Source organism: Castor canadensis, chromosome 16 (genome assembly GCF_047511655.1).
Source record: "Castor canadensis chromosome 16, mCasCan1.hap1v2, whole genome shotgun sequence".
Taxonomy (NCBI): domain Eukaryota; kingdom Metazoa; phylum Chordata; class Mammalia; order Rodentia; family Castoridae; genus Castor; species Castor canadensis.
The window spans coordinates 40368866-40395932 of record NC_133401.1 but is presented as its reverse complement, the minus strand read 5'-3'; the positions used below and the strand labels follow the sequence as shown (position 1 = coordinate 40395932).

At 43.9% G+C, this 27067-nt stretch overlaps 1 protein-coding gene across 1 annotated transcript in view; it reads left to right on the top strand.

The window, feature by feature from the left end:
* Positions 1-26450, top strand: part of Drd1 (dopamine receptor D1) — a 208703-nt gene extending 182253 nt beyond the window's left edge. The window contains exon 4 of the mRNA XM_074058659.1: positions 26157-26450. Coding sequence (XP_073914760.1) covers positions 26157-26187 — 31 coding nt within the window. The 3' untranslated portion in view covers positions 26188-26450. The remainder of the gene's footprint in view (positions 1-26156) is intronic.
* The last annotated feature ends 617 nt before the right edge of the window (positions 26451-27067 follow it).

Here is a 27067-nt window from a genome sequence, read left to right as displayed (position 1 = left end):
AATGGCTCCGGGCAGAGAGAGAGATGTTGCTGGAGCAGTGATAGTGACGATTTTATCAAAACAGGCTTCCACATGTCACCTGTTCTCTGGAACACTGTTTCAAAAATTGATCACCAGAGAAATTTAGAGACGTGGGAATTCGACGGCTTGTTTTACAAAACATTTCGCAGAGTAGATGCTGTTAGGAAGAATGGATGGATGAGTGAATGAATGAATGGATGCAGGCAACAATGAAAATTTCAAATCTGCCTAGATTTCTATTGTCCATGTCTTGAATATCTAGCAAAATGTAACAGAGGGAATAATGATGTACAATTTAATTTCAACCATTTTAACCTAAAACTGTTGGATTCTTGAAATATGCTTTTGGAATGCAAAGAATTAATTGTAAAATTAAATGCCACTAACTATTCAAGACATCCAGAGAAAGACTTTTTTTTTTTTTTTTTGGTAGGACTGGGGTTTGAACTCAGGGCTTTATACTTGCAGTGCAGGTGTTCTACCACTTGAACCATGCCTCCAGTCCATTTTGCTCTGGTTATTTTGGAGATGAGGTCTTTAGAACTATTTGCCTAGGTTGGCCTTGAATCTCCATCCTCCCCATCTCAGCCTCCCAAGTAGCTCGGATTATAGGTGTGAGCCACTGGTGCCCAGCAAGCAAAAGACATTCATCTCCAGCTTTTCTTCTTGTGGTTATTAAGACAAATACAATTTCGTAAACATGTGTTAAAAGTAAGAAACCCAAATGGGAGAATTCATTTGCTCCTTTTCATTTCCAACATGATTTAATATTTACTGAGTGGCTACTTTATCCCAACAACTGGTCATTAGACATATGGAGGGGTCTGATTAGTGACCCTGCCCTCAGGGTGTTCACAGTCTGGTGTATGAAATGGAGGCACACACAGGATCTACCGCACAGAATGTATGAAGAGGAGACTTTCAGAACTTCTTGGGAACAGGGGGAGGAGAAACAACTTTTTGCCTGGGGACAGTCAAGGCTTCATGGAGAAGGTGGCAAATGGCATGGATCTTGAGTGGTTAATGGGGCTTTAACAAAGAGAAGGGAAAGGCTTGGCTTAACATATTATTAATAGTTTCAATTATTGTGATTACTCTCATTAGTATCTTACACAGAGTTTTTGTTGCAAATGATAGAACAAGTTTCAGCAAAAAGAGGATTTATTACTACTTCTTATAATTGACTAACTTCAGGGGTGGCACTGCCTTTAGTCTCGGGGTCCTCATTGTCATTGGTACTTCCATTTCTTTGGTGTGCTTTCTGCTTTGGTCTGCTTTATTTTTCCTTCATTTATCTACACTTATACATACTAGTTTACTATTTGTTATTCACACACATACATTCCAGGAGATCAGGGGTTCTGTTTTGTTCCCCACTGTGTCCTTCCTTAGCACCTTAGCTATGTACGTGCTACCTGGTTGATGCTCAACAAAGCACCCTGCTGAAGGTTTCCATTGTAATGACCTTGCTGGCAGAATGGCTCAAGTGGTACAGTATCTGCCTAGTATGCCTGAGGTCCTGAGTTCAAACCCCAGTACTATCAAAATAAAATAAATAAACCCTATTGTTTATCTTACTGAAATTTAGACAGGCTCTTTTCTAGATGTTGGCAAAGTGACTTCTGGTGGCTGTAAGCTCAGCCACCAAAGCAGACAGAGAACAATTCTCTCCTAGAGGTTCTAGCAAAATCTCATTGACTCCCATTGGTCTGTCCTAGCCACCTGCCTTCTCCTAAATCCACCATGTTAGCCAGGCGACACAGTGTCACTTTGGTCAGAGTTGGCTTAAATATCTGTACCTGGTGCCAGGGATCGACCCAACTTCTCTTTCCCTCACCCACACCCACACTGAAACTGACTTAGAGATGGTCAGAGATGGTTTTGCACAGAAACTCTGGGCTATCAAAAGCCCAGACTCAGGCTGACCTTCACCAGGATGGAAAGTGTTTGACTCTTCAGATTTCAAACTCAAGGCTCAATAAACCATGAAATAAACAGATGAAGAAAAGTCTTTCTACTATGATTGCAGAGTAGAGTTTCATGTTCTACAAAAGATCTAAAAATGAGTCAGATTGCTACATTTTCTAACCTGCCATTGCCTGACAACAGATAAGTACTAATTATTTCTCCCACAAACCCATAAAAGGAAAGTGTTGCTTAAACAATTCTCTGAGAGATTAGAAAACAGGAAAGTGTGACAACGTCTACACCAGAGTATATCACTGGTCTTAATGGTTTTGTTAAGAGATCTGGAGTTATAAAACCTGGGTTCAAAGCTTCATTTCACCTCTAGTAGCCTGGGTGGCACAGACAATCTCCTTTTGAACAATAATGTGAGCAATAATAACAAGGGTTACAATACGTTCTAAAAATGTCACTCAGTGACAGCGCATTTAGTCAGTATTTATGTGCCCTGGCTCTAGAGTTAAATGGCCAGAAATAGTTTTGGAAATGAAAAGATGCTATGAGGTTGTGTAGGGGTGTTAGCAGGGGTCTGTAGCCTGGGGGAGGTGGAGGGCCCTGAACAGTGGGGAGCTGATTCCCCTGCTGGAAAAGCTGACTCACAAAGCGGCAGGGTGACAAAAACATGGGTACTTACCATGTGAAGGGGGGGGCAGGAGACAGACTCCTGGGACAGGTGTCTACCCAGTTCAGCTAAAAGCCCTCCTTGTGCGAACAGGCACTTCATAGCCATGTTTCACACTACATGACTCCATGTGTCCCTGCTCATAGCTGATTGGACGCAGTTGGTCAGCTGACCCAGGAGACATACTCCATTGGCTGAAACTGGCCAATCAGATTTTTCTTCTTAGGAATTTGCCGTTGGCAGCTTGTGTGTGTGTCAGCCAGGATCAAGTGCTGACCACTGGAGGTTGTGTTAATTTGGGATTGAGGCTGCTAGGGAGAGGCAGCTATTTGGGACCTCCTATATTGATGCCTAAAGAGAAATTGGAGGATGGCAGAGAAACCTGCTGATGAAAGAGAAAGGCAAAGTGAGAGATCCTGTTTCTTTGTTTTTTGTTTTTGTGGTACTGGGGGCTTGAACTCAGAGCCTACATCTTGAGCCACTCCAACAGCCCTTTTTTTTTTTTTAGAGATAGGGTCTCTTGAACTATTTGCCCTGGCTGGCTTCCAACTGCAGTCCTGATTTCTGCCTCCCGAGTTGCTAGAATTACAGGAGGGATTACCTGTCCCTGCTTGTAGTGTTTTGTTTTGTTTTATGTGGTTTGTTCCTTGCAAGCAATTCCTGATCCAAGCAGCACTCCAGTTGTCAGGACCCTGGCACAAGCAAAGTTCCAGAAATGCAATTTCTTAATTTATGCTCTTTCCCCCCTTTTGTTACATTGACTTTCACTTCTCTCCTCCTCTCCTTTCACAGGGCCACACTTTTCAGGTCTCCTTTGGAGCTTTTCCTGAAAATGGAAGGTAACAGTTTCCTGCTGTCTACTGTACCACCACTGGTACTACCGCTCTGCTCTTCCTCCTCCTACTCCACAAAGTCATAAATAAAAAATGGAACATTTCTTTATTTTCTTTAATCTAAATTTAGTCTTGGAACCTTTGCCCATCTGGTAGGTGGGAAATTAAACCTCAGTCACTCGGGTCAGGGTCACTCTAGGCTGCCATTATTGCTCTTGAAGGTCCTGTCCACCTCCTTACTCCCTTCCCCAGGATGGTGCCAGCATCCAGGACTTCCCTGAGATGTGCCCTTCCTCAGCTTCCAAACTGCCCCCCAGGCACTGTCCTCTCCCCCTCCTCTCTTTCTGATCCCCCTCCTGGGCTCCTATTCTGGAAAACAGAGGCCAGCAGGTGGTTCCTGCAGAGGTACTACAGTGGTTGGTTTTTATCTCTAGTTTTCCTCTCTGGTTTGTTACCTGCGGCCAACCATAATCTGAGAATATTAAGTAAAAATTCCAGAAGTGAATTTCCAGAAGGATTGCTCTGTCTGCCAGTGATTGCTTTTCCCATCACATAAGCAAACAGCCAGCCCAAGGCTTCATGGGCCCCATGCCTACAACCGGTACTATCCCTGGACTTACCAGTTTTCAGTGATAAGAAATAATATATTCTCTTTTTTTGCTGAAACTTTTTTCTGTCATTAGCCCAAAAAGTTGTGAATAACATATTAAAGATAAATTATAAGACTTGAAAATAATTCTTATGGTTAATCAAGCTTTTCTTCTGTTTACTAAGCTTAAATTGTGTTGAATATATGTTAGGCAACAGTCCTTGTGTTTGAAGAATTTATACTCTCATCTGAACAATAAACATGACTGTATTTTAAACGATTCTTTCTTAATCACTTATTCCAGAAACAATCAATTCATAAGTTTTAAATTGCACAGCATTCTAAGTACTGTGATGAAATCTCATGCCATCCTGTTCAACCCTGTGCCAGATAAGAATCATGTGTTCATCCAGTGTATCCCTGCTTTATACACTACCCACCCATTAGTCACTTAGTAGCTGTCTCAGTTATCAGATTGACTTGTGGTATCAAAATACTTGTGCTTAAGTAGCTCTTATTTTACTTAATAATGGCTTCCAAACAAACCTTCAAGTTGTTCTACTTTATTATTGTTAGGTCCCTGGCATTCTTGGGGCCGTTGGAGTGTCCTGAGGCTAATACTGAAACCAGACCCCCCTGATTTATGACCACTTGCAAAACTCTCCTGCTTGTTTCCCTGCTTGCAAAATTGCAGAAACTTCTCGTTTCTCAACTAGCTATGCACGTCGACCCATTCCATCTGGTGATCACAGATAAATGGAGGCCAGGAGCCTGGCTGTTCTCTGGGAGGAACATACACCCTCCCTCATGGTGTGGCCCCTCCTATAAAGCCCCCTACCCATTGCAGCCTAGCTGCTGCACTCTGAACCCAAGAGGGGCAGGCCCAGCAGCCTGTGCTTTCAATAAATCTTTCTTTTCTACATGTGGCATGGTCTTTGTTTGGCAGTTCCTTACAATTAATGTTCTACTTTTTTTGTTGTTGTTAATCTCTTTAATCTCTTACTGCACTTAATTTAGAAATTAAACTTTGCCTTAGGAGTATGATAGGTAACAGACATAAGCAGTGGCCATAAAAATAGCTGTGGCCATACAAGTGTTATTGGCAAATGGTGTTTCCAGAAGATCTTGGTCCTTGTGTTCCGGGTGGAAGAATCCAAGCAGTGGAGGTGAGGTAGAATAGCTTTATTGAGGTAGAATAGCTTTATTGAGGAAAAGAGAGTCACCCATTTTGCCAGGTGAGGGAAGAGAAGAAGGGCCAGGGTCTTTTGGTGTCATTTTTATATCACCTTGAACTTGGAGGTGGGGAGACAATATGTCATCACCTGGCTCCTCTTACCTATAGGCTAGGAGGAGGAACTCTTGAGTCAAGAGAGGGAGCAGTCCCAGACTCTCCCTACCTAGCCTGCCTCAAGAGGAAGAAATTAAAAAATTGTTATAATTAAACTTCCTAACTCCACTAATCTCTGTTTAAGGCCAGAGCCCAGGGGCTATCACAGGATGCTTTGAAGTTAACCACTCCCCAGAAGCCTAATTCACTCTTTACCCAAGAATAATCCACACCCTAGACATCAGGACCTAAGAGCTAGATAAAGCAAAGGTTAGGAATTTCAAACAGAAATTCTCTACCAATTAGAGCAGGGTCAAATGACCCAAATCTAGGAGGTCACCCAAGGGGCCAAAATGACCCCTCCTTGTTTTAACAGCCATCTTAGCCACCCAGATCCATGACCTTTGACCACGTGTGTTCTGCCAACTCTCCAGTATAAGAGGAGGAGATGAGTTCCACCATTTTGTGTTTTTGCTCCCATTTCCTGCATGAGGAACAGGAAATGTCTCTTTCTTTCTCTCTACCCACCCGGTTGCTCTCACTCTAGAGACACCTGCTTGTCTGCTGAAAGTGTATTCCCTTCCTAATAAACTTCCCTGTCACTTTCAATGAATCTTTGTGTCTTGCTTGAATTCTTCTGCCGGACTCAAAAACTGAGGCAATTTTCAAGGCCATTTTTTCCAGTAACAAGTATATGTACAGGAAAAATAATATGTATATAAGATTTGGTACTCTCTGTAGTTTCAGGAATTCAATTGGGGTCTTAGAACATATTTCCCAGGTTAAGAGGAGAAAACTCCAACATAGGAACAAAGTGGACATCTTTGTAAGATATCACCGCCTGATAACACTGTGTGAATGGAAGGCAGGTTTACCACCTATCACTGGTCAAGCATCGTGCTAAGAGATTTTTTTTTTTGAAAAATTTTAAATTGTGGTAAAATATTCATAACTTGTGCTAAGAGTTTTACATGCTTTAATTCATTAACCTGGATATTGTATTGACGCTGGATAATATCCACTGTAGTTATCCACATTCCAGATGAGGGTAATAAGGCTAAGTGAGGTTATGTTATATAATAGCTTCCTCTTATTCTTGGTGTCACTTTTTTTTTTTTTGGTGGTACTGAGATTTGAACTCAGGGCCTTGTGCTTACTAGTCAGGTGCTGTACCACTTGAGCCACTCTACCAGCCATCTTTGTGCTTTAGTTATTTTTTGAATAAGGTCTCACATTTATGCCTGAGCTGGCCTGGACAGTTATTCTTCACTCGTAGCTGGAATGACAGGCACACACCACAACACCAAGCTTTTATTGACTGAGATAGAGTCTCACAAACTTTTTGTCTAGACTGGCCTTGAACCACAATCCTCCCAATGTCTGCTTTCCAAGTAGCTGAGATTACATATGTGAGCCTGGCTTCTTGGTTTTACTTTCTATAATTCAGTTACTTGTATCTGACCGCAGTCTGAAAATATTAATCAGAAAATTCCAGAAAGAATTCATAAGTTTTAAATTGTGTGCTATTTTGAGTAGTGCAATGAAATCTTAAGATGCCCTGGGACTTGAGTCATCTCTGTCTAGCACATCCATGCTATATATGCTACCCGTCTGTTAGTTATCCGTAGCCATCTGAGTTATCAGATGGACTGTTGAGGCATCACAGTGCCTGTGCTCAAGCAGCCCCTACAGGGCAGCACAATGGTACACCACAATTAGTCTACATCATTTACTCCACTTCATCTCATCACACAGGATCACACCATCTCACATGAAGGGCAAGTACAGTACTGTAATAAGAGAGATCACATCCACCCAAATCTTATTATTGTGTATTGCTCTAATTGTTCTATTTTATTAAGAATTACCATTAATCTCATACTGTGAACAATTTAAAAATAAAACATATCTTAGGTATGCATGTATAACAAACAATATAACATGCACGGTTTTTGGTGCTCATCAGGATTTCAAGAGTCTACTAGGGGTATCTTAGAGGGTATCCCTCACTGAAGTGGGACTACTGTGTTCCCAAAGTCACCTATGGGGACATGACAGCACAGGCATATAAGTGTCTGGACCTGGGGTCTTTGCCCTTGGCCACTCTTCTACTTGATGCAGCTAAAGAAGGAGTTATTTGTCACCTCTGATACCAGGCAGTGTCTGAGCCCCTGAGTCAGAGAGTCCATTTCCTGGATCCTGTTGGTACCATTTCTGGCTATTTAGAGAAGCTTGAAATGAGAAAAGATGAAAGCTTTTGATTTTGAAAGGCCTCTGTGTTTAATTTGGGATGATTCTCATCCATCTGGAGAGTAATAGCAGAGGAGCTTTACTAGGCATATGGGTCAGTGTTTAATTAAGAAAAGTCACAGCCAGTCCTAAAGCAAGGCCTGGAGAAAGCATCCAACACAAAGTGTGCCAGGGCCTGGGTTGGCACTGGACTGGGTGGTGCAGTTGTTATAAACCAGCAGTAAAATGTAGTGATGCTAGTTTTCCTCTCTGAGAAGTGGGAGATGGGAGTGAAGGGACTCCTGTGATACAGCTGGAGGTGGCACTTCTGGTTGGAAGTCCCAAGGCCATGGATGGGACAGGTCATTAGGCAAGGGACTGTTGAAGGTTGACCTTGACACAGAGTGGGGCACTAAGCAGCCAGTCCTCCAAAGTGCTAATAAGGAGGGCTCAGATGGGGGAAGGATTTAGGCAGCAGTGGCCTGCTTCTTTTTCCTTCCTGTCTTACAGTTCCCAGAGATTCTACAGGGAAGAGATGACCTTACTTGGCTCTGTCCTCGTGGAGCTGCATGGGATTTGGGGCAAGACTGGGGCTTGAGCTGGTTCTTCTCATCCTTACTGAATTCTTGCTAGTTTTAACCCAGTCTCACCACTCCAGACCTGGAGGGGCAGCGTTTACAATGATGGTCTGGACCCAGCCACACATAGGGCTGCTTGACCTCTGGATCTGGCCAGGCACTGGGTGAGAAGGGTCCCCAGGGAATGCTCATTGAGTTGAACAGGAAAGGAAAGAGGACAGAAGTATTCTATTGATGGCTTCTTCGTATTGCCATCTGGTGTGGTTTGAGTGTGCCCCCCTTCCCACCAAAGTTTATATGCTGTAAACTGAATCTTCAATGAGGTAGAGTTGGGAGGTGGGGTCTAGTGGGAGATGATGGGTTGTGGGGGTGGGGTTGTCATGAATGGAATAATACTTTCCTTGAAGTGAGTGAGTTCTTGTTTTAATGAGAATGGATTAGTTACCATGAGAACTGGTTGTTAATAAAGCAAGTTGGGCTTCCTCTCCTGTCCTCTGCTGCTTCTCTCACCATGTGATCCCTTCTGCCTTACATCATGAGTTAAAGCAGCATGAGGCCCTCAGCATATACAACTGCCCTATTTTGGACTTCCTAGCTTCCAGAACCATGAAAAATAAACCTCTTTTCTTAATAAATTACACATCTCATGCATTCTGTTACAGCAGCAGAAAGTTGACTAGGACACTAGTCTTGTCAAAATTGAATAGATGGGTCTATCAGGGTAATCCCTGAGTCAAATTCATTAAAATAAAAATGCTGACAAAATCTCCACTTTTCTTTTTATGCTTACAGGCAGTCAAAATTTCCTTCCTCCCTCCCTCCCTCCCTTCGTCCTCCCTCCTCCTTTCCTCCTACTCTCCCTCCCTCCCTTCCTTCCTTCTGAGGCCCGCTAAGATAGGAAAAGTTTGGGACTCTCAGAACATACTTTACTTAATATTGTATTTCAGGTTGAACATTCTTCTCTTCCCCTGAGCCTTCTTTTCAGTTGGAAATATGTGCAGATTATTCATACCCTAGTTGAGGGACAACTCAAACCACCCCTCTTCTAGCCACTCATGCCTCTCCCCACTTACTGATTATTGGTGGTCAGAAATCACCAGGTTTTATCCCTTCCTGTAGGCTAACATAGGTTTTAAAAACATGTGGAAAAAGAAAGACACAATCTTTGCTTCCAGCTTCTACCTGGCCCACCATGGCCTTTGGTAACTCCTTTCCTTATCTTTAATAAACTCCATTACCTCCCTTACTTTATCCACGTGTCCTGCCTGGGTGCTGCCATGTGGGACACAATGAATTTGGAAATCTGATCAGAGACTATAGAAGCTACACTTACTTCCTTTCTTCTTTCCTTCGTTTCTTTCTTTCTATCCTGCTTTGCTACTTAACACCTCAATATTAAAGGGACAGAAAATGGACACGAATCTAGAGTGCACAGGACCCAGTTCATAGCAGTCTATCAGGGCTGGGAAAAGTTGCTGTGGCCTACTTCAGTGTGTGTGGATGTGAAGGAGGATCATTCTACCAGCTTCCCTTCCTCCTTCCCTTTCACTCCTTGTCTGTTAGCTTCCTTTTTTTCTTTCCAGCAATATTGATTTTGTTGCTTCAAACACGATCAGGATGCACTGACTGTATTCTAAGTATTCATAAGTCAAAAAAGACACAAAACCAAAGTATTACCTTATAACACGGGTCCTATTATGATAGGCTTGCAGGGGTCTTTAGTCTCCAAGTAGAATTCAGGGTATTTAGGAAGGTGGGTGGGAAAAGTGCATCTTTATGGTCCCTGCCTTCTGTCTGAAATTTGGCATCCCTTCCATGATGCATATGGTGTACCTGTGACTCTGTCATTAGTAGAAAGTAGATATTTTCTTTTTCATGCTTGCAGATGTCTCAAATTAACACTTATTCTCATCCTTCTGTTTGCTCCCCCACAATAACTCATGGGTTTCTGTGTTGGACAAAAGGGTGGTGTTGCCCTGTGGTCCTGCAGGAATGGACTTGGGAAAGGGATTCTCTGAGAGGCCTTGGGCACAGACTTTAAGGAGATGGAGGAAAGCAGGAGTGGGGTGGGGAGAAGAATAGAATCTTTCTGAGATGAAGACAGAAACAGAGACCCAGGGATAGGGACAGGCACAGAAATAGAGGAGAAATAAGTTGGGTGGACATTCACTAATGAGACAGAAAACCAAGGAGCACAAGGATGGCCACCACTTTGACTTAAGGTGTCTGCTCTCTGTTGTCCATTTGCGCTCTGTGGCTCCATTGCTGGTTACTCTTGGAACATCAATTTCTGGGTTGGTTTCTTGTGACTGTTGTAACAAGTACCACAAACTTGGTGGCTGAAGCAGCAGGAGGCCATTCTAGAAACCAGAAGTCTTAGATAAAGGTATCTCAGGATTGCATCCTGCTGAGTGCTGTGAGGCCTCTCTCCTTGGTGGTTGTCTTCTCCCAGGGTATCCTCCCATCCTCTTTTTTCTAGGCATGTCCCTGTCTGTAGTTTCCCACGTTTTACAAAGGTCAGAAGTCATATTGCGTTAGGACCCACCCTGGACCTCATTTTAACTTGATTAACTCAAAATAAGGTCACTATGGGTTAGAGTTCTAACAAATTTTTTTAGGGGGATATAACTCGCCTCATAACCGCTTCCTTTTCTTACAGTAGGTTAATGATAAAGTGCCCACCTCACAGAGTTGCTGTGAAGATTAAAGGATTTATTGTGTGTTATGTGCTTTTTAAAATGCCTGGCACCTGGTAACCCTCAATTAAGGGTAGTTATTTTGACTACTGCCATTATTAAAATACGCTGCAGGAAAAAAATAAGACAGGAAGGCGAGCAGGAAAGATAGAGAAGAAGAGGAAAAGCTTGCTTTGGGCTTAGCTGAGCACAGCCACAGAGCAGGGCTTAGGCTTTGGCTCATGGTCCCTTCCCTCTAGGGTACTAACCCTGCAGCCAGGAGCACCCAGGTCCTCTGGGGCCTATAGGAACCAAACAGGTTTTTCCTGGCTCTAATCCAGTGTTCAACTAGAAGCAAGTGGTCCAGAACAATGGGATGGTAGGAATTCCTGCTGCACAGTCTGGGTTGGAGAGGGTGAGGAAATCCGGCTTCTGGCTGAGGCTTGGCCATGGGGCTAAAAGTGGCCTATGGGCTCCAGGAAGAATGCCTAGAATCTTGAGAAATGTGAAATGTGAGTACATAGAAACTTCACGACAGCAGCACCCACAGCCATGAGGGACCAAGTGGTTCATGGACACAGAAGGAGGAAGCCCTCCGCTGAATACTGGGTACAGTCTGGGGGAGTTCCAGAAGGTGAGGAGCCTGGTCTGTTCTGCTCACAGCAGTGTCCTCAGTACCTAGAACACGGGAACAGCACTCCAATTACTATCTGGTGAGGAAGAGCACAGTGAGAGTCTGAACATGTAGATGGACAATGGCCAGGCTGAAACTCTGACCCATAACCCTGACGGCAACCAGTCTAGGAAGCCAACCCACAGTCAGCATTGGGCTCAAAATAGGGAGACTCCATCATCCAGCTCAGATGAATCAGACAGGGCCTACTACAGTATCCAACCAATCAGCAAGATGTCCTGCTTCTAGCTAGCCAGTTCCAGCTTTCCCATGCCCACAGCCTTCAATCAAACAGTGTCCCATTTTTTTCCTTTCTAAAGCTTTCCCTGTCTGATTTGGAGCCTCTGCCAAACTGGAATGATGACAGCTTACTTATTGCTAGAACAAGCTTGGAGAAAAAAAAATAGCCTCTCTGTGTTCTCATTTGAGTGGTTGTCATGAATTTCCACTTCAGGAATAGCATTTACCCCCCTCGTGTTCCCAAACAGTGGCCTTTACCAAGTTCCCACAACACTCCTCCCAGGCAAGGAATATTTGTTCCATTTTACAGGTCATGAAACTGAGACTCAATGAAATGAAATGACTTGCCAGGACAAAACCCCAGGGTTTCCAGAACCCTGTGTTCTTCCGCCTGCTTTCTCTACAGTTTTCATCCCAGGTTGTTTTTTTTGGCAAACAATCACAAGTTCCAGCTTTCCCCAGCTTCCTCTCATCTCCCCAGTGACAAGACAGAGAAGTTGAAAATAACCACAGCATTTGGCCTTGGAGAGGCTTCCTGCCTTCACCACCGTCACCAGGTCTGACTAATGCACCGTCACCAGGCTGGGAGGGTGCGTCTAAGCCCCTCGTCTCTGTGATGCTCTGGGTAGGCACTGCCTCCATGGTGTGACATGAGTAGAGACTGGAGGCTTCTTCCAGGACAAGCAGTATTGAAATTGATTCGTTCATGCTCCAACCCTGTGGAGTACTAGCTTGTCCTAGATGAGGAGCTCTTGAGGTCAGCAAAGGTTGCTCCTGAGACTCTTGCATCAGAATCCTGAGTCTCAGTCTAGACTTACTGAGTCACAGGTTTCTCTAGTGAGGCTCTAAAATGTTCTCTGGGATTTTGGACTTACTAAAGCTTCAGGCATGCAGTACAGTGGAGGAGCCCAAGTTGACTGACTTACCAATGGTCACCCAAGCGAGCGGATGGAGACTGGATGTGAATTGAGTATGGTTGGCCTAAGTCCTATCTTTGCTCTATCTGGTGTTTGCATTCCACGTGGACCAAACATGTCAGGCTTTCTTCATGCCTTTGGGTCTGCACACATGTACTTTCTGTTGCTGTGAATGGCTTATCTCTCTCTCACTGTCCACTTGCTAAATTCCTGTTTAACCTTCAGATTTCATCTCCAGTATCACTGTCTCTAGGAAGCTATTTCTGATGCCTCCCTGTCTCTTCCCCTACCCCTTCTGGTAGTAAATTCTCGTGGTTTTTTGTTTAAGTTTTCTTTTAAAAACAGACATAGTCTGACCTTATATTCTGCCAAGGCCTCAAGACAAGTGTCTTAGCCTGGTTTTTTTTTTTTTTTTTTTGGTGTGTGTGACTATAACAGAATACCTGAGTCCGTGTAATTTATAAAGAACAAATATTTATTTGGCTCATGGTTCTGGAAGCTGGGAAGCCCACAAGCTTGACACTGATATGTAACATGGTTTTCTTTTGTCATCCCATGTCAAAAGGCAGAAGGACAGAGAAATATGCATGGGAGGAGTGTCTGTGCTCTGGTCTCTCTTATAAAGTCACAAATGCCATCATTTTGCATGCACATAAGAATAAATGAATCAAAAGAGATATAAAAATTAAAAACAAAAACAAATGCCATCATGGGGACACTACCTCATGTATTCATCTAACTGTAATTACCTTTCAAAGGCCTCATCTGCAAATGTCATCAATGTATGAATTTGGGATTGAAGTTTCCAGCATACAAACTTTGGAGGACACATTCGAACCACAACAATGAGATATTGTATGCTAAGGTGAAGTACAAGAGCACCCTGCAGCATTCGCAAACGAGGAGGTCAAAACCCAATTCTGCCTTTGAAACCCTTCATGTCCATCAGAGATTGAAAGCATTTGGGGCATGCCAGTTAAAGATGCCTGAAGGGTGAGAGGCTGGCTGAAGGGTTTGGGGCAGTGGAAGAGGGTCTATGCTCCTCACTGGGCAGACCAAATGTGTGTGCTGCCAGAGCACTGAATGTTGGCAAATGAACAGGGGTGAGGGTGCCCTAGACTCTGCCTTATGGAGTCATCAGCAAGGTCAAAGTGAACTAAGTCAAAGGTGGCTGAGGGTGGAACACTGATCAGAAACAAGTAAGGAACCATGAAGAGCAGCAGGAAAATGCATTCACCTGCTCATTGGGAATTGCAGGCCTTCCAAAGCACCCATAAATGTTGCCATGAGGAACTCAAGGCCCAATTAGGACCAGACAAGTGAAAGTAGCTCCATTTTGGTTTGCTCCGTTGGTTTAGGGGGCTCTGCTTATACCAATGGTTCCCTATAAATTTTATGTGACCGTGGGATGCTTATCAGTGCAACCAAGCAAGAGATCCCAAACCACACAAAGACAACAAGGATCCTTATAGCATTTGGGAAGAGGGAGTGTCGTGAATCTTTTGGAGCATTGTAAAGACTGTCAGATCTTCCTGTGGATCAAAGCTCACAGTCATGCACGCTGCTTTGCACATAAACAGGAACTCCTGAGCTCTAAGCAGATGGGTTCCAAAGTTGTCCCCTCCTCCCTGATCAGGATTTGGATTCACAAGTACCAGGTTGTGAGGTTGGACTGATTCATCTTCCTTTCCTTTGTCTTACTTAAGCCTCACAAGAATCCATATTCTCATTTTACAGATAGGGGAATGGAGGTTGTGATCAGAAGATCCTGGTTTTTGTGCTCCAAATGGAAAAATCCAAGCAGAGCACATGGATGGGGTGAGGTAGGGTAGCTTTATTGGGAAAAGGGGAGTCACCTAGTCTGCCAGGTGAGAAAAGGGAAGAAGAAGAGGGCATGGTGGCCAGGTGGAGTTCGTTGGCAGAGAGAGTCCGTGCTTTTCTTTATCAGGTGCTTTAAAACTCACACTACCCCATGGGAGGGCAGGCCCAGAAGTTTCCCACCCAATAATGAACTGAGTGGGGAGAGCCATGGGTGCTTCCCAGCCAGGTCAGTGTGGTCTAGCCCATCTCCAGGCTACCTAGATGAGCCCCAAAATTTTCTACTTCTAGCCTGCCTCAGTTGAGGGGTGAACCCACTCACCCACACTCACACAGTGAACTTCATGTTAGATCCTTGATACTAATCTGTCTATATGATTTCAAAGCACATTCATAAATTGTAGGGCATCTGGGTTGTTTACGGAGTGCTGTGATGAACACCAGTGTGCAAGTGTCTCTATTGTATCCTGACTTAAGTTCCTTTGGGTGGATGCCCAGGAGCGGTATCACTGGCTCATATGGCAGTTCTATCTTTAGCTTTTTGAGGAATCTCCATACTGCTTTCCATAATGGTTGTACTAATTTGCATTCGCATCAGCAGTGTATGGGTTCCTGTTTCACTGCATCCTTGCCAGCATTTGTTGTTGTTATTATCCGTGATTCTGGCCATTTTAACCAGGGTGAGATGAAATCTGAGTGTATTTTTTATTTGCATCTCTTTTATAGCCAGGGGAGTTGAGTATTTTTCCTATATTTACTGGCATTTGTACCTCTTCCTTTGAAAATTCTCTGTTTACTTCATGTGCCCGTTTCTTCATTGGGATGTTGATTATTTGGGGGTTGAGTTTTTTGAGTTCCCTATAGATTCGGGATATTTTAGTCCCTCTTCCATGTGCCTGAGAAGTCAGAACAAGAGAGTTATAGGCAGGGACGCAATTACAGAGGGGCTAAGCGATGTAAGATGTCTCTTTATTTTTCTGGCTGGCTGCATGGAGGGTTAGTGCCTCTCACAGCTCCTAGGATGCCATTTTTCTTCAGAAACACTTACCATAGCTTGGCAAATTGCTGCCAGAGAGTTTTGTTCCATTACCTTGTTAAAATCATTGCCTTCTAAAATCATGGCACTTCCACAGAGCCGGGCTCCCTGCTGGGGATGTCAATGAAGAATTCACTGGAACAAGGGAAAGATCAGAGAATAAAACCCCTGAGAGTGTGTGGAGCGGGGAAGTGGGGGAAGAGGCAGGGTTGTGGGGGAAGGGCAGGTGTGTCCTTCATTTTCATTCAGGCTTGCACCCTTGTTGAGAGGAGGAAGCAAAGCCCCTACCCCATCCTTCCTCTCTCTCTCTCATTTCCAACTTTCCTCACCCTTGCCCTAATCTCTCTTTTCTTCTTTGCCAAATCTGAACCATGTAAGTATTTTTCAAGCACCCATCATGCATTAACCCTGGACTCACTCTTTATAATAATGATGGAAGTTAGAGCAACCATAACGAGGGGGAGGAGCACTGCTCAAACACTTTATGACATCATGTCCTTTATGTTAGGAAAAACGCCGCTCACAAAGAAAGCTCACCACGTCCAAGAGCAAGGTTTAATGGCAGGCTGAACTGCCAGGCTGGCCGGGGAAAGGTGACGCAGCACAGACCCTGGGCTGGGCGTGGCTTTTCTAGAAGGAGCGTGAGGAAGTTAGCGCGTGCGCAGTAGTCTCAGGTAGGGGTGAGGCTGTCTTGGAGCTCGGGAATTTCTGTTAAGGGTGGGGCTGCCATTTTGGCCACCGATTCACAAAATGGCGACATTATTTCTCTATTACTTTAATCTTAAATAGCTCCACAAAGAAGGAACTACTATTGTGCCCATTTTACAGAGGAGAATGAGGAGGCACCAAGGATTTGATCACCCTCCTAAGGCCATGAAGCCAGCAAACACAGTTTAGGAATTAATAGGCTTTGTTTCACAGGATCCTCACAGCACCCCAGGAACATAATCACAACACCACTCCCCAGTTTCACAGACAGGTAGGTCAAGGCCCAGAGGCATAGAGAAAAGCCCTGGGTTGAAAACCTTGTGAGAGGTGGCGGGTAGCATAACAGTGGCCACAAGAGGAAGAAAGGAAAAATTGTAATTCACCTTCCCAACTCCACCAATCTCTGTTTAAGATCTGGTGGTCAGGGGCTGTCACAGGATGCCTGGAAGTTAGCTACTCCCCTGAAGCCTAACATCAAGACCTAGGAGCTAGATAAAGCAAGGCTAGGACTTTCAAACAGAAGTTCTCCATCAATTAGAGCAGGACCGAGTAGATTACTCAATGTCTCTCTTAACAAGACAATGACCCAAGTCCAGGAAATCACCCCAGGGGCCAAAATGACCCCTCCCTGTTTTAATGCCATCTCAGCCACCCAGACCCATGACCTTTTGTTGGCAATAATGGCACCGTTCTTAAGCTTCTGTTTTCCTGGGTCACGGTCCTGCCTCAAGTCTAGCTTGAACCCTCCTTCTGCCCCAACCTCCAATCAGCATGAACCATAAGATGCTAACCAATCAGATCATGCTGAGTCCCACTGAGGGGTATTTAAGGCCCTGCCCCTCTCTCCCTCTCTCTCTTGGCTCTCTGCTCTCTCCCTCTCCCACCGGCAGTAAAGAATCTCTTGGCCAGATCACTCCTCTCCATGTGGTCACTTTGGGGCCTATATTTCCTTACATTTGGTGAAGAGGCTGCCTGCTGTTAGCTAAAAGACAGGATCTTAACGTTTTGTTCTTTCTAGATGGGACCTGCGTCTTCCAGTCTTCTGGCTGGTAGATGTTGGGAGCTTTGTACTGAGGTTGGCCTCAGTATGCCTTGGGTGACCAAGAGAAGTGGCCTTCACAGGGTTCCTTAAATTACAATACCATACTCCAATTAGACCTTTTCTATAAAAGTAAAAAAGTAAACTGAGGTCCCCTATACAAATTTCTACCTTCTAAGCCACCCCAGTACTCAGAACCTCTTAATGAGTGCTTCCCTCTCCAACAGGCAATGGTAGGAAGAAGACAAATCGTATGTCCCCTTCCAGTTATCAGATCTAAGGGAAATTTAAAAACATCTAAACAGCTGTACTGATGCCCAAATACATTCAAGCCTTTAACTCTATGATCCAAACCTTTCAACTGACATGAAAGGATATTTTGCTTCTACTAGACCAGACTCTTATCTCATTGGAAAAGGAATGAGTTCGGGTCCAGGCCACTCAGGTTGGAAATGATTATATGGCTCAAGCAGTAGAGTGCCACTTTACAAGCATAAAGTCCTGAGTTCAAGTCCAGTACAGCCAAAGTAAAAATAATAATATTTGGGGCTGAGGAAGTAGCTCAATGGGAGAATGTCTGCCCAGCATGTGCAAAGCCCTGGGTTCAATTCCCCAGCATTACTAAAAAAAAAAAAAAAGTGAAGAAGATAAGTGGCATTAATGTCACTTCAGCCATCTCATAGTGGAAAAACGTAGTTTAACCTGGAACAGATCCCTCATTCTTTAAGCAAGGAAACTGAGGCCCAGAACAGTTCAGAGACTTGCTTTCCAGAGTGTCAGGTGTCAATGTAAAATAACAACTTTACTTTACAGCAACAACCTATCAGAAAGCATGCCACGATGGACTCAGAGTCACAGGTGAGAGAGGTTCTCCTCAAAGATAAATTTCTAACAGTCAGCCCCAGATATTCATAAAAACTCAGACTGTGGCTGAAGGGAAAAGTCAATGAACCAAGTAATACAGCTAGCCATGTCTGTATTTATGGCTATGTCTGTATGTCCGGGACCTTACTAACAGGAGAGAAAAAGATAAGAGACACCATGGCCTCATTGCTGCTCTCAGAGAGGACCCCACCCCACTGGGGCCTGTATACTGAACTTGCTACCATGGTGGACAGGAGGGGCACTTCTGCAGAGAATGCTTAAGGGGGGACAGCCCAGGAGACAGCCCCGTCCCCAGCCGGGACCCTGCCCTCTGCAAGGGTAACCACTGGAGGTCTAAGTGCCCCCGTCACCAGATGGAAGGCGAGGTGCCACCTCCTATGGATTGATGGGTGATGGGTCCCAGCCTCCTGTCCACACTTCACTTCTTGGCATCAGTGTTGAGGAGCCAAAATGGCAGAAAAACCAAAGGTCATTTTCCTCCTAGACAGTGGAGCCTGTTTCTCTATTTTACCTTTTTCTCCTGGTCTCCAGTCCAATGACAAAAGTTATCATTCGGGGCAAATCTGGCCAGCCCCTAGAGCGCTAGTTTACCTGGCCTCTGGCCTGCTCTTGGGGAGACCTCCTCTTCTGCCACTCTTTCCCCATAGTACCTGAAACTCCAGAGTCCCTGCTGGGACAGGATTTACTGTCTCAATTAAAAGCTCAAATTCTCCTCCCCCAGGCAGCTATCTCTGCTGCCCCCTCCTTCAGGAACAAAGAAGAATCCACAGTGTGGACTGATGAGATGAGTGTAGGGTGAGCCAGGACAGCCCTCCCTATTCAAATAAAACTCAAAAATCCCTCACAGTTTCCACACCCAAAACAATATCCCCTCAAGCCTGAGGGACATGAGGCCTCATGCCTATCATCAATTTAAAATTCTTATAAAAGTTAATTTTAAAATACAAGTTACAAAGTAAACAACTGAAAAGGTAATAAATGTATTTTTTGGGAAGTTAAAGAGAAAAGGAATGGTTTTTTGGATGAGAAAGGATTTTGTAAAGAAGGGTTTGTCCTAAAGATTGTTTCAAATTGGAAAGCTGAGGACAAACCATCAAAGGGTTTAGTATGTTGTATGAAGGTCTGAGTAAGTTTAAAAGTGTATAATAAAAAACTTCGATGTGTGATAAAGTTAAAGTTGAATATAATCTAAGAGTTGCCTAAAAGATTTTTAGGGTCATGTCAAACTAAATCAAATCCTCTGTCTATGAAATAACAAGGTTATCTTAATATTGTTCTGCTCTGAGTAACATCTACAAAAAAACACTACAGAGAAGGAGTTTATCAAAGAAATTATTTGTGTTTTCTGCTGATCTTGTCAAGCTTTAAGTACTACTAAATCAGGGTTCATTTACATATTTGCTTATGTGTCTTAAATGACCACCTTGTAACAGTGTTATGTTATACTTTATCTAAATATGGTACAAACATTTAAAAGGTTAAAAGTGTCAATTTATATAAAATAATGAGCTAAAGCTCTCTTTTATTCAAGAGTATTACATTTAAATCCTGACAGTCCCTGCCTCCCACAGGTCATCTACCTAGGTGTGGCCTAAAAGGGACAGACTCACTCCCTGAGTCATAAATGCATCAACCTAATCTTCCATTTCCCAACCCCCATACCATAAGACAGCTTACAGCTTTCCTGGCAGTTATAGGATTTTGCAGAATTTAGATCCCTAGGTATGTAGTCCCTGAACAGACACCTTTTTATGCTCCTCCTAATATTCCTATTTGGGTCTTAGATAATGTGTGGCCACCCCTTTCTCTTAGAAAAACTTGCCTCCAACAGACTCTGCTCCTCTGGCTGACTACCTGCCTTCTCAGTGAACTTCTCAGAGAGCATGCAGAACAGATCCTGCCCCACCCTGTAACAATTTCTGTTAAACCAGGGCATTTTGTTCTCCAAAAGGATCTTCTACTCTCTCCATTGGGAGAGATGGACCAGCCCTCATCTGGTCATTCTCACAACACCCACTGCTGTCAAGCTCAATGGGATCCCCCAATGGTGGCACCTCTCAAGAAACAATTAGAAAATGGAGAAGGGCATTGGAGGACTCCTGAAATTGTCTAGAGAACAACATTTCACAGTGGTTCTCCTGGCCAATGCCCATCCTAATGCCTGTGTCCTTGCTCTCCTATTCTTAAGCTTCCTTCCTTGTATCATACTACATGTCTGCTCCTGCTAATCAAAAATTTAACCAGTTGTACCTCCAGGGATACCAACCTCTCCAAATCGCGAGGATAGTTGGCTGATACCCACCATGCGGAGGTCGGAGGATTGGCTTGAGACTCTTTATGACCTGTGGCTGTAAGGGACCTTCATCAACTTCAGGGAAGAGGAAATCTTCATTTTTGGAACCTGGGTGTACACCATCATGAGGCTCAGCACCCCAACATTGTTTGCCAACTAACCCTCCCTTCCCCTATGCTGCCCCTTGCCAGCTCGAAGAAGCCAGAGTGAACACAACGCCCCCCTTCCTTAACAAACAAAAAAGGGAGGAATGTTGGCAATAATGGCGCCGATGGGTTTCAGTTCTTACTGCACCCTTAAGCTTCTGTTTTCCTGGGTCACGGTCCTGCCTCAAGTCCAGCTTGAATTCTCCTTCTGCCCCAACCTCCAATCAGCATGAGCCATAAGATCCTAACCAATCAGATCATGCTGAGTCCCACTGAGGGGTATTTAAGCCCCTGCCCCTCTCTCCCTCTCTCTCTTGGCTCTCTGCTCTCTCCCTCTCCCACCCGGCAATAAAGAATCTCTTGGCCAGATCACTCCTCTCCACGTGGTCACTTTGGGGCCTATATTTCCTTACACCTTTGACCACGGGTGTTCCCCCAGCTCTCTAGTGTAAAACGAGGAGAAGAGAGCCACCATTTTGAGCTTTTGTCCCGTTTCCTGCGTGGGAAACAGGAAATATCTCTTTACCTCCCGACAACCTGCTTTTGGTCTGTTGACAGTGAGGCTTTCCTAATAAAATTTTACTGTTACTTTTTGTTGGCAATACTGAATCTTTGCATCTTGCTTAAATTCTTCTTCTGCTGGACACAAGATCCGAGGTACATTTTCAAGGCCGTTTTTCTGGTAAAAAAGGCAGAGCGAGAATAGAAACCAGACCCTTTGCCCTCTAGTTCAGTTTGGTTGCCTTTCCCACCATGCTCTGCCTTTTCCATTTCCTGTGTCACCCTTGCATTTCATTACAGTGCTTTGAGTGGACAGTCATGGATCAGGGTGGGTCTCTGTGTTTGGGGCAGAACCATCTCTGGGCTCTAAGCATCAGCTTTTGTAAGGAAGCACTTCCATGCAGGAAGCCATGTTTACTTCCTAGTCATTTTGGTGAGTCACAGCCTGGCTAAGTCTCTTTCACTCAATGGTGATGAGGGGCTCACAGTTCTTTCCACACAGGGATGCTTAAAGCAGCTGAAGGGCCAATCATATGTGCAAAGTGCATGCCACACTTTAAATATAACTGCTCACTCCTGCCTCCGGTCCTCTCTTCTTTCTCCCAGCTTTGGCCAGTGACCTTAATTCCTGTGCTCCAGAATTTCCTGTGAACTGTGCTCAGATAATGCAGCCCCTGACCAGAGCCACAGCCACAGCAGAACAGACACAGAGTGGTAGCTCTGCTTCACACCACACTGTCCAGTTTGGCCCTGGGCTGGATGCGGTCGGGGTCCTCCAGAAACCTGGCAAGCGCTTGACACAGGGCCCTGGACAGAAAGCCACAGCACAGGTGCTGGGCAGCAATGTGCTCTTTTTGTCTTGCAGAGAGATGCACCGTGGAATCCACGTGGAGTCTTTCCTGGAAAGTGTTCCCTTCTGCTCATGCATCTTTTCTCTGGTTCCCAGACGTGCAGGGTCTTTCCCACTTACAGTGTCTACAAGTGGCCTCCCTTGCGCCTGAAGTGCTTTCATCACCCCTCCAGTCGTCTTCATCCCACAGGTCTCCACATTACTACCGCTTTGAGCATGGGCAGGGCTTCCGGTTACCCCGATCCTTTTCGTAAAATGGCAAATAACATTACCTTCCCCATAGGTTTGTTTTGGGAGTATTAAAGCAGTTCTTAGTGGGGGGTTGATACGAGTGGGGGGGGGAGAGAGAAGGAAAAGGTGTAGGAGGGTGAATATGGTGGGAATATTATGTACTTGTGTGAAAATGGAAAAATGAGACCTGTTGAAACTATTCCAGGAATGGGGAAAGTAGGGATAAAGGAGAATGATGGAGGGGTGAACTGGACTAAGGTATATTGTAAGCACTTTTGTAAATGTCATAGTGAACCCCAGCACAACAATAATATAATAAAAAAAAGGGGAGGGGGAAGAAGGAGAATAATTGAGGGCATGAACCAGACCAGGGTACATTGTACACATAGATGGAAATGTCAAACTAATCCCCCCGTACAACTAATATATGCTAATAAAAACATTATAAAATAAAAATTAAATGAAACTTCATTTCTACATTCTCTCCTTCCCCCATACAACAAGAAGCAGTTCTTAGGAGTGAAGTGAGTAGAACAGAACCCAGCAGCTAGCAGGTGCTTCGTACAAACTAGCTGTTATTGTTGGAAGTGCTGTAAGAGCAGGACCAACATTGCTGGCATGCCTGCCAAGTCAGAGATGCTCAGCTCGTGTCATCCAAGAAACAAATGAGAGCACGAGTGCTTCCCTGGCTCCCACCTACCAAAACACAAGCTACTCCACCTTCAGATTATTGCCTGGTGTCTACCTGGGTGAATGCTTCAGTTATTTTTATACAGCCCAGAAACTTCTGCTTCCTTGGGTTACTCTATTTTCCTTTCTTGGTCTCTTCAACAGGGATAATAAATACCTGTCCACAGGTATTTATCTTCGTGTCTCAGGATTGCTGTGATTAATGAGTGAATACATGTTAACAGATGTACTTAGCTTGTGCTATTGTTACTACAGACTGAGTGTCCCTTATCAGAGATGCTTGGGACCAGAGTGTTTCAGATTTCTGATTTTGTCAGATATTGGTATATTTGCAGGGACATAATGAGATATTTTGAGGATGGGAACTAAATCAAAACAAAACATTCATTTATGTTTCATATACACATAGCCTGAAGATAATTTTACATAATATTTTTAAAAATTTTGCACATTAAAGAAGATTTTATGGTATGGAATTTTCCAATTGTGGTATCACATTATTATTCAAAGAATTTTGGATTTTGGAGCATTTCAGACTCTCAATTTGGGGGATAGGGATGCTCAACCTGTATTATTCCTGAATTTTTCAAAAAGAAATGATTCAGGCATTTTGCAGCCTTCCCAGGATGCCTGAAGAAGCCCTTTCTAAAACACAAATTCAATGAACTCATTCCCCTGCACCTCAAAATCTTCAGGACAAAATCTGGTAAAATTCCAATAAAAATCATACATATTCTTGCTTGATGTATCATGTGTGTCAAAGTTTTACATTTATATACATTGTTTCATTTAATCCTCACCATAATCCAGGATACTATTAATGCTTTGTTATCACGAGAAGGGCGAATCTTTAGGAAATTGAACTCAGCTTCCAGAAGTGGCCTGGGGGCCCTCGTAGACCTGGCTGCTCCTTCCCATCTCACCCTCTCTAGAGAGCTCTTGTTCGTGGAACTTCTCTATGTCTTTGAACCTGGCATGCTTTTTCTTGGTCCCATGTTTGTATTCATACTGCCTCTCAGCCTAGAGTTCTCCCTCCCATTTGTCTTTGTCTGAAAAACTCATATTTATTATAGAAACTTCAACCTAAACATCGTCTTTGTTATTCTTCCTTGGCCTTCCTCTCCAAGACCAAGTTTAATAGTCCTCCTGTGGACCGCTGTAGCCCTTGCCATGTTCTTCTGGTATTGTGGTTATCAGGCCATGGTCTAGTCAAGCGTTTGCTGTTCTAGGGCTTCCTCTGGGTTGTATCCTGTTTTCCTTTGTGTTCCTAGCATCAAATACAGAAATAAGTGTGATGAATCCATGTATTAGTGGATCCTCCCACCACTTAAACATACACAGATGCTGAGAATTCACGAGATGATGAGGCCATCATGCAGTACCTAACTTCAAAAGAAAAAGTTGAATCTACTTCTCAGAGTAAGGGTCAGCCATCTTAGATGATTTTCTCTCAGTCTGATTATTTTCTCCAGGGCCTTTGGGAAGCAGGAGTTCAGGGATCAATGGACTTTTAGGTACCAGATGAGGTCAATGTCACTTGTAGAAGTGCAGTATTTGAGTTTGATTGGTTGTGTTTTTTCTCAAGGGTTCTGTTTTCTGGGAGTGGTTTGTCCCTGTTTGACTGGCTTTCAGAAGTGAGGGGCTGACAATGGCTAGCTGGCTTCCAAAAGTAGCTTCACCAAGGCAAGTTGTGGTAGACCAATTGTATGAGTTTAAAACCTGCTCCCGTCTATTTGCTACCATGGTGACAGAGCCATATCTCTTTCTACAATTTTGTGAGAATCTTTTTTTTTAATTCTCAAAGAGAAAGCACTTAGGGTCAAATTTGTGATATTAATAATTTTAATTAATGCAAATAGCTTTCACTTGGGGTTTCTCAAAATCACATAAGAAAAGAGCAAATGAACTCTTTATCAACAAAAAAATCTAACTTTGAGATCAGCATTTATATATTCAATGCTTCCAAGAAGTTTAGCTCACATGCTTCTCAAAGTTAAAAATTTCCTAGAATTAACTTCCCAGTACTACTAATAGCTTTGAAAAACTGTTTGATGTGGATGACAGATCATAAAACACGAACATAAGATGCCTGGATTGTTTATTTTCTGGGAAATACCCATGATACATTGCTCTTAAAAATAAATGAACAATGATTAGGAAAGCCTCTTATAATTCTGTACAATATAGAACTTAAGCCAGAAAGATGTAATCTTTTCAGTCTGAGTCAGCCTGCTTGAGCCCACCAGGCTGGGAAAACTCTGGCAAGTCCCACAGGGCCAGGTTTGTGTGGGTGGAAGTTGGAGAGAAAGTCATGTGATCAGTGGCAGCCTCTGTGACAGGGCTTATGGGCTTCTCTTGAGATTACTTGTTTCTCCAGTGGTTCAGCAGGAAAAGTACTGGACATCCATGACTGTCCTATGATCTCAAATACTTTTCTCCAGAGGCAGGTGATATAGTCAGTACTTCCACTTGTCCACATCATAGGTGACATTCATGTTGCTTCATGCAGTGGTCACCTCCCTGTGGATGCTTTCTATTTTTTGGCTCCTCCTTCTTTTGTTCTGAATCTCTCTAAGTTGGAGGTCACACAGCTCTGTGGTGGGTCCCTTCTTCATGCACCTTCTCTTTCTTGGTGAGCTCAACCAATCACATGTTACCCACTTTCAGTCACATAGATCTGCTCTCCTCTTGTCCTTGGGTGTGGTACTTAGACATTCATCTCCACTTAGATGTCTCATGGGCATTTCAGATGATGTCACATTGCCAAAATCGACCTCTGATTCCTCCAAATTCTCCTCATTCTTTCCACCCCTCTAAACCCAGGCTTCTTCCAGTCTTCCCCATTGGTCAGTTAATTAGGTCAAAGCTAGGAGTCACTGCAGATTCCCCATGTCCCCTGGATTCCCACATCTAATCCCTCCAGCCCTGATAACTCTTCCTCGGAGACACATCTCAACCTGCCCGTTCCTCTCCTCTTCAATTTATCCTAGTTGCTTGTCTACTAGGCCCCCTGCTTCTGCTCGTAGTCTTTCCTTAACGCTGGTTCTTATAAAATGGTGACCCTTCCTGTGACCATCCTTTATAACTTAACAAAACCCACATCCCTCACTAAAGCCCTGAAGGCCTGCTGTTATCCAGCCCTCATAACAGGTACTTAAAAGCTCCTTTTGCTAAAAGGCACTGACTCCCTACTTGGGCCCATTAATTAGCTGAAAGCAAGAAGAAAGTGTGGTATCTTGGTCTCCATGTTTATACTCATGTATTATGTTTTGAATCTCTTTCCCCTGCAGCCACCTTGGAATCTGGGAAGGACAGGACTGATCTGATAATATTTTTACAATGGAAATGATTCCCACGGAAAGGCACAACAGAGCCCCCACTGGACAGACCACAGGCCAAGAAGCACAGACTCTCTTATTATAACAAGACTCTGCATGACTTATCCTGAGACAATGAGCAATCTGACCATTTGTGACTGCCACCTAAGACCACTGAAACACATTTGCAACTGGGAATGTTTTATAATTATGCATGCCTCTCACGCCTTTCCCCAATTCTCCCTCCTCTATTTAAACCCAAAGCAAATGTCTGTGTAAAGAAGATGGGTTGAAATGCATGCATTTTCTCTTCCATAGATTAATTAAATCCCTTTTCTCTGACCTTCACCATTGCTGGCCTCTTTATTTGGTGTACTGGGGCAAGTGGCCCAACTAGACATATGGAACACTGGAGTTTGGGCCTGGAACAAAAACTCCTGTTTCACCCTTTCTCTTGTCAACAACTTCTCCTGGCATCATTGTCCCCATGCTCATTACAGTCCACACATGTGGACTTTCTTCTTGTTTCTCTATCATAATGTGCTCTTTCCCTTTCAGGATTCCAGCCTTGGCTGTACCCTCTGCCTCAAATACTCTGTGCCCAGATCTCTGTAGAATTGCTTTCTTTTCATCCGGATCTTGGATGAAATGTTTTCTGGGGGCAGCAGATGAGTCTTTCCTACCTACTTCATCTAGTGTGGCTGGGTCTTTGTGTCCCATTGCTTGGTTTTATTTTCATCACAGCACTGATAATACTTGACATTTGCTTGATTTGTTTGCTCATTGGCTGTTTCTCCCTGCTTGAATGTCAGCTGAGGACAGTAGGGACCTGTCTGTCTTGCATACTCCTACAGGGCAAAGAGCTGGAGTCATGAAAGGCAGTG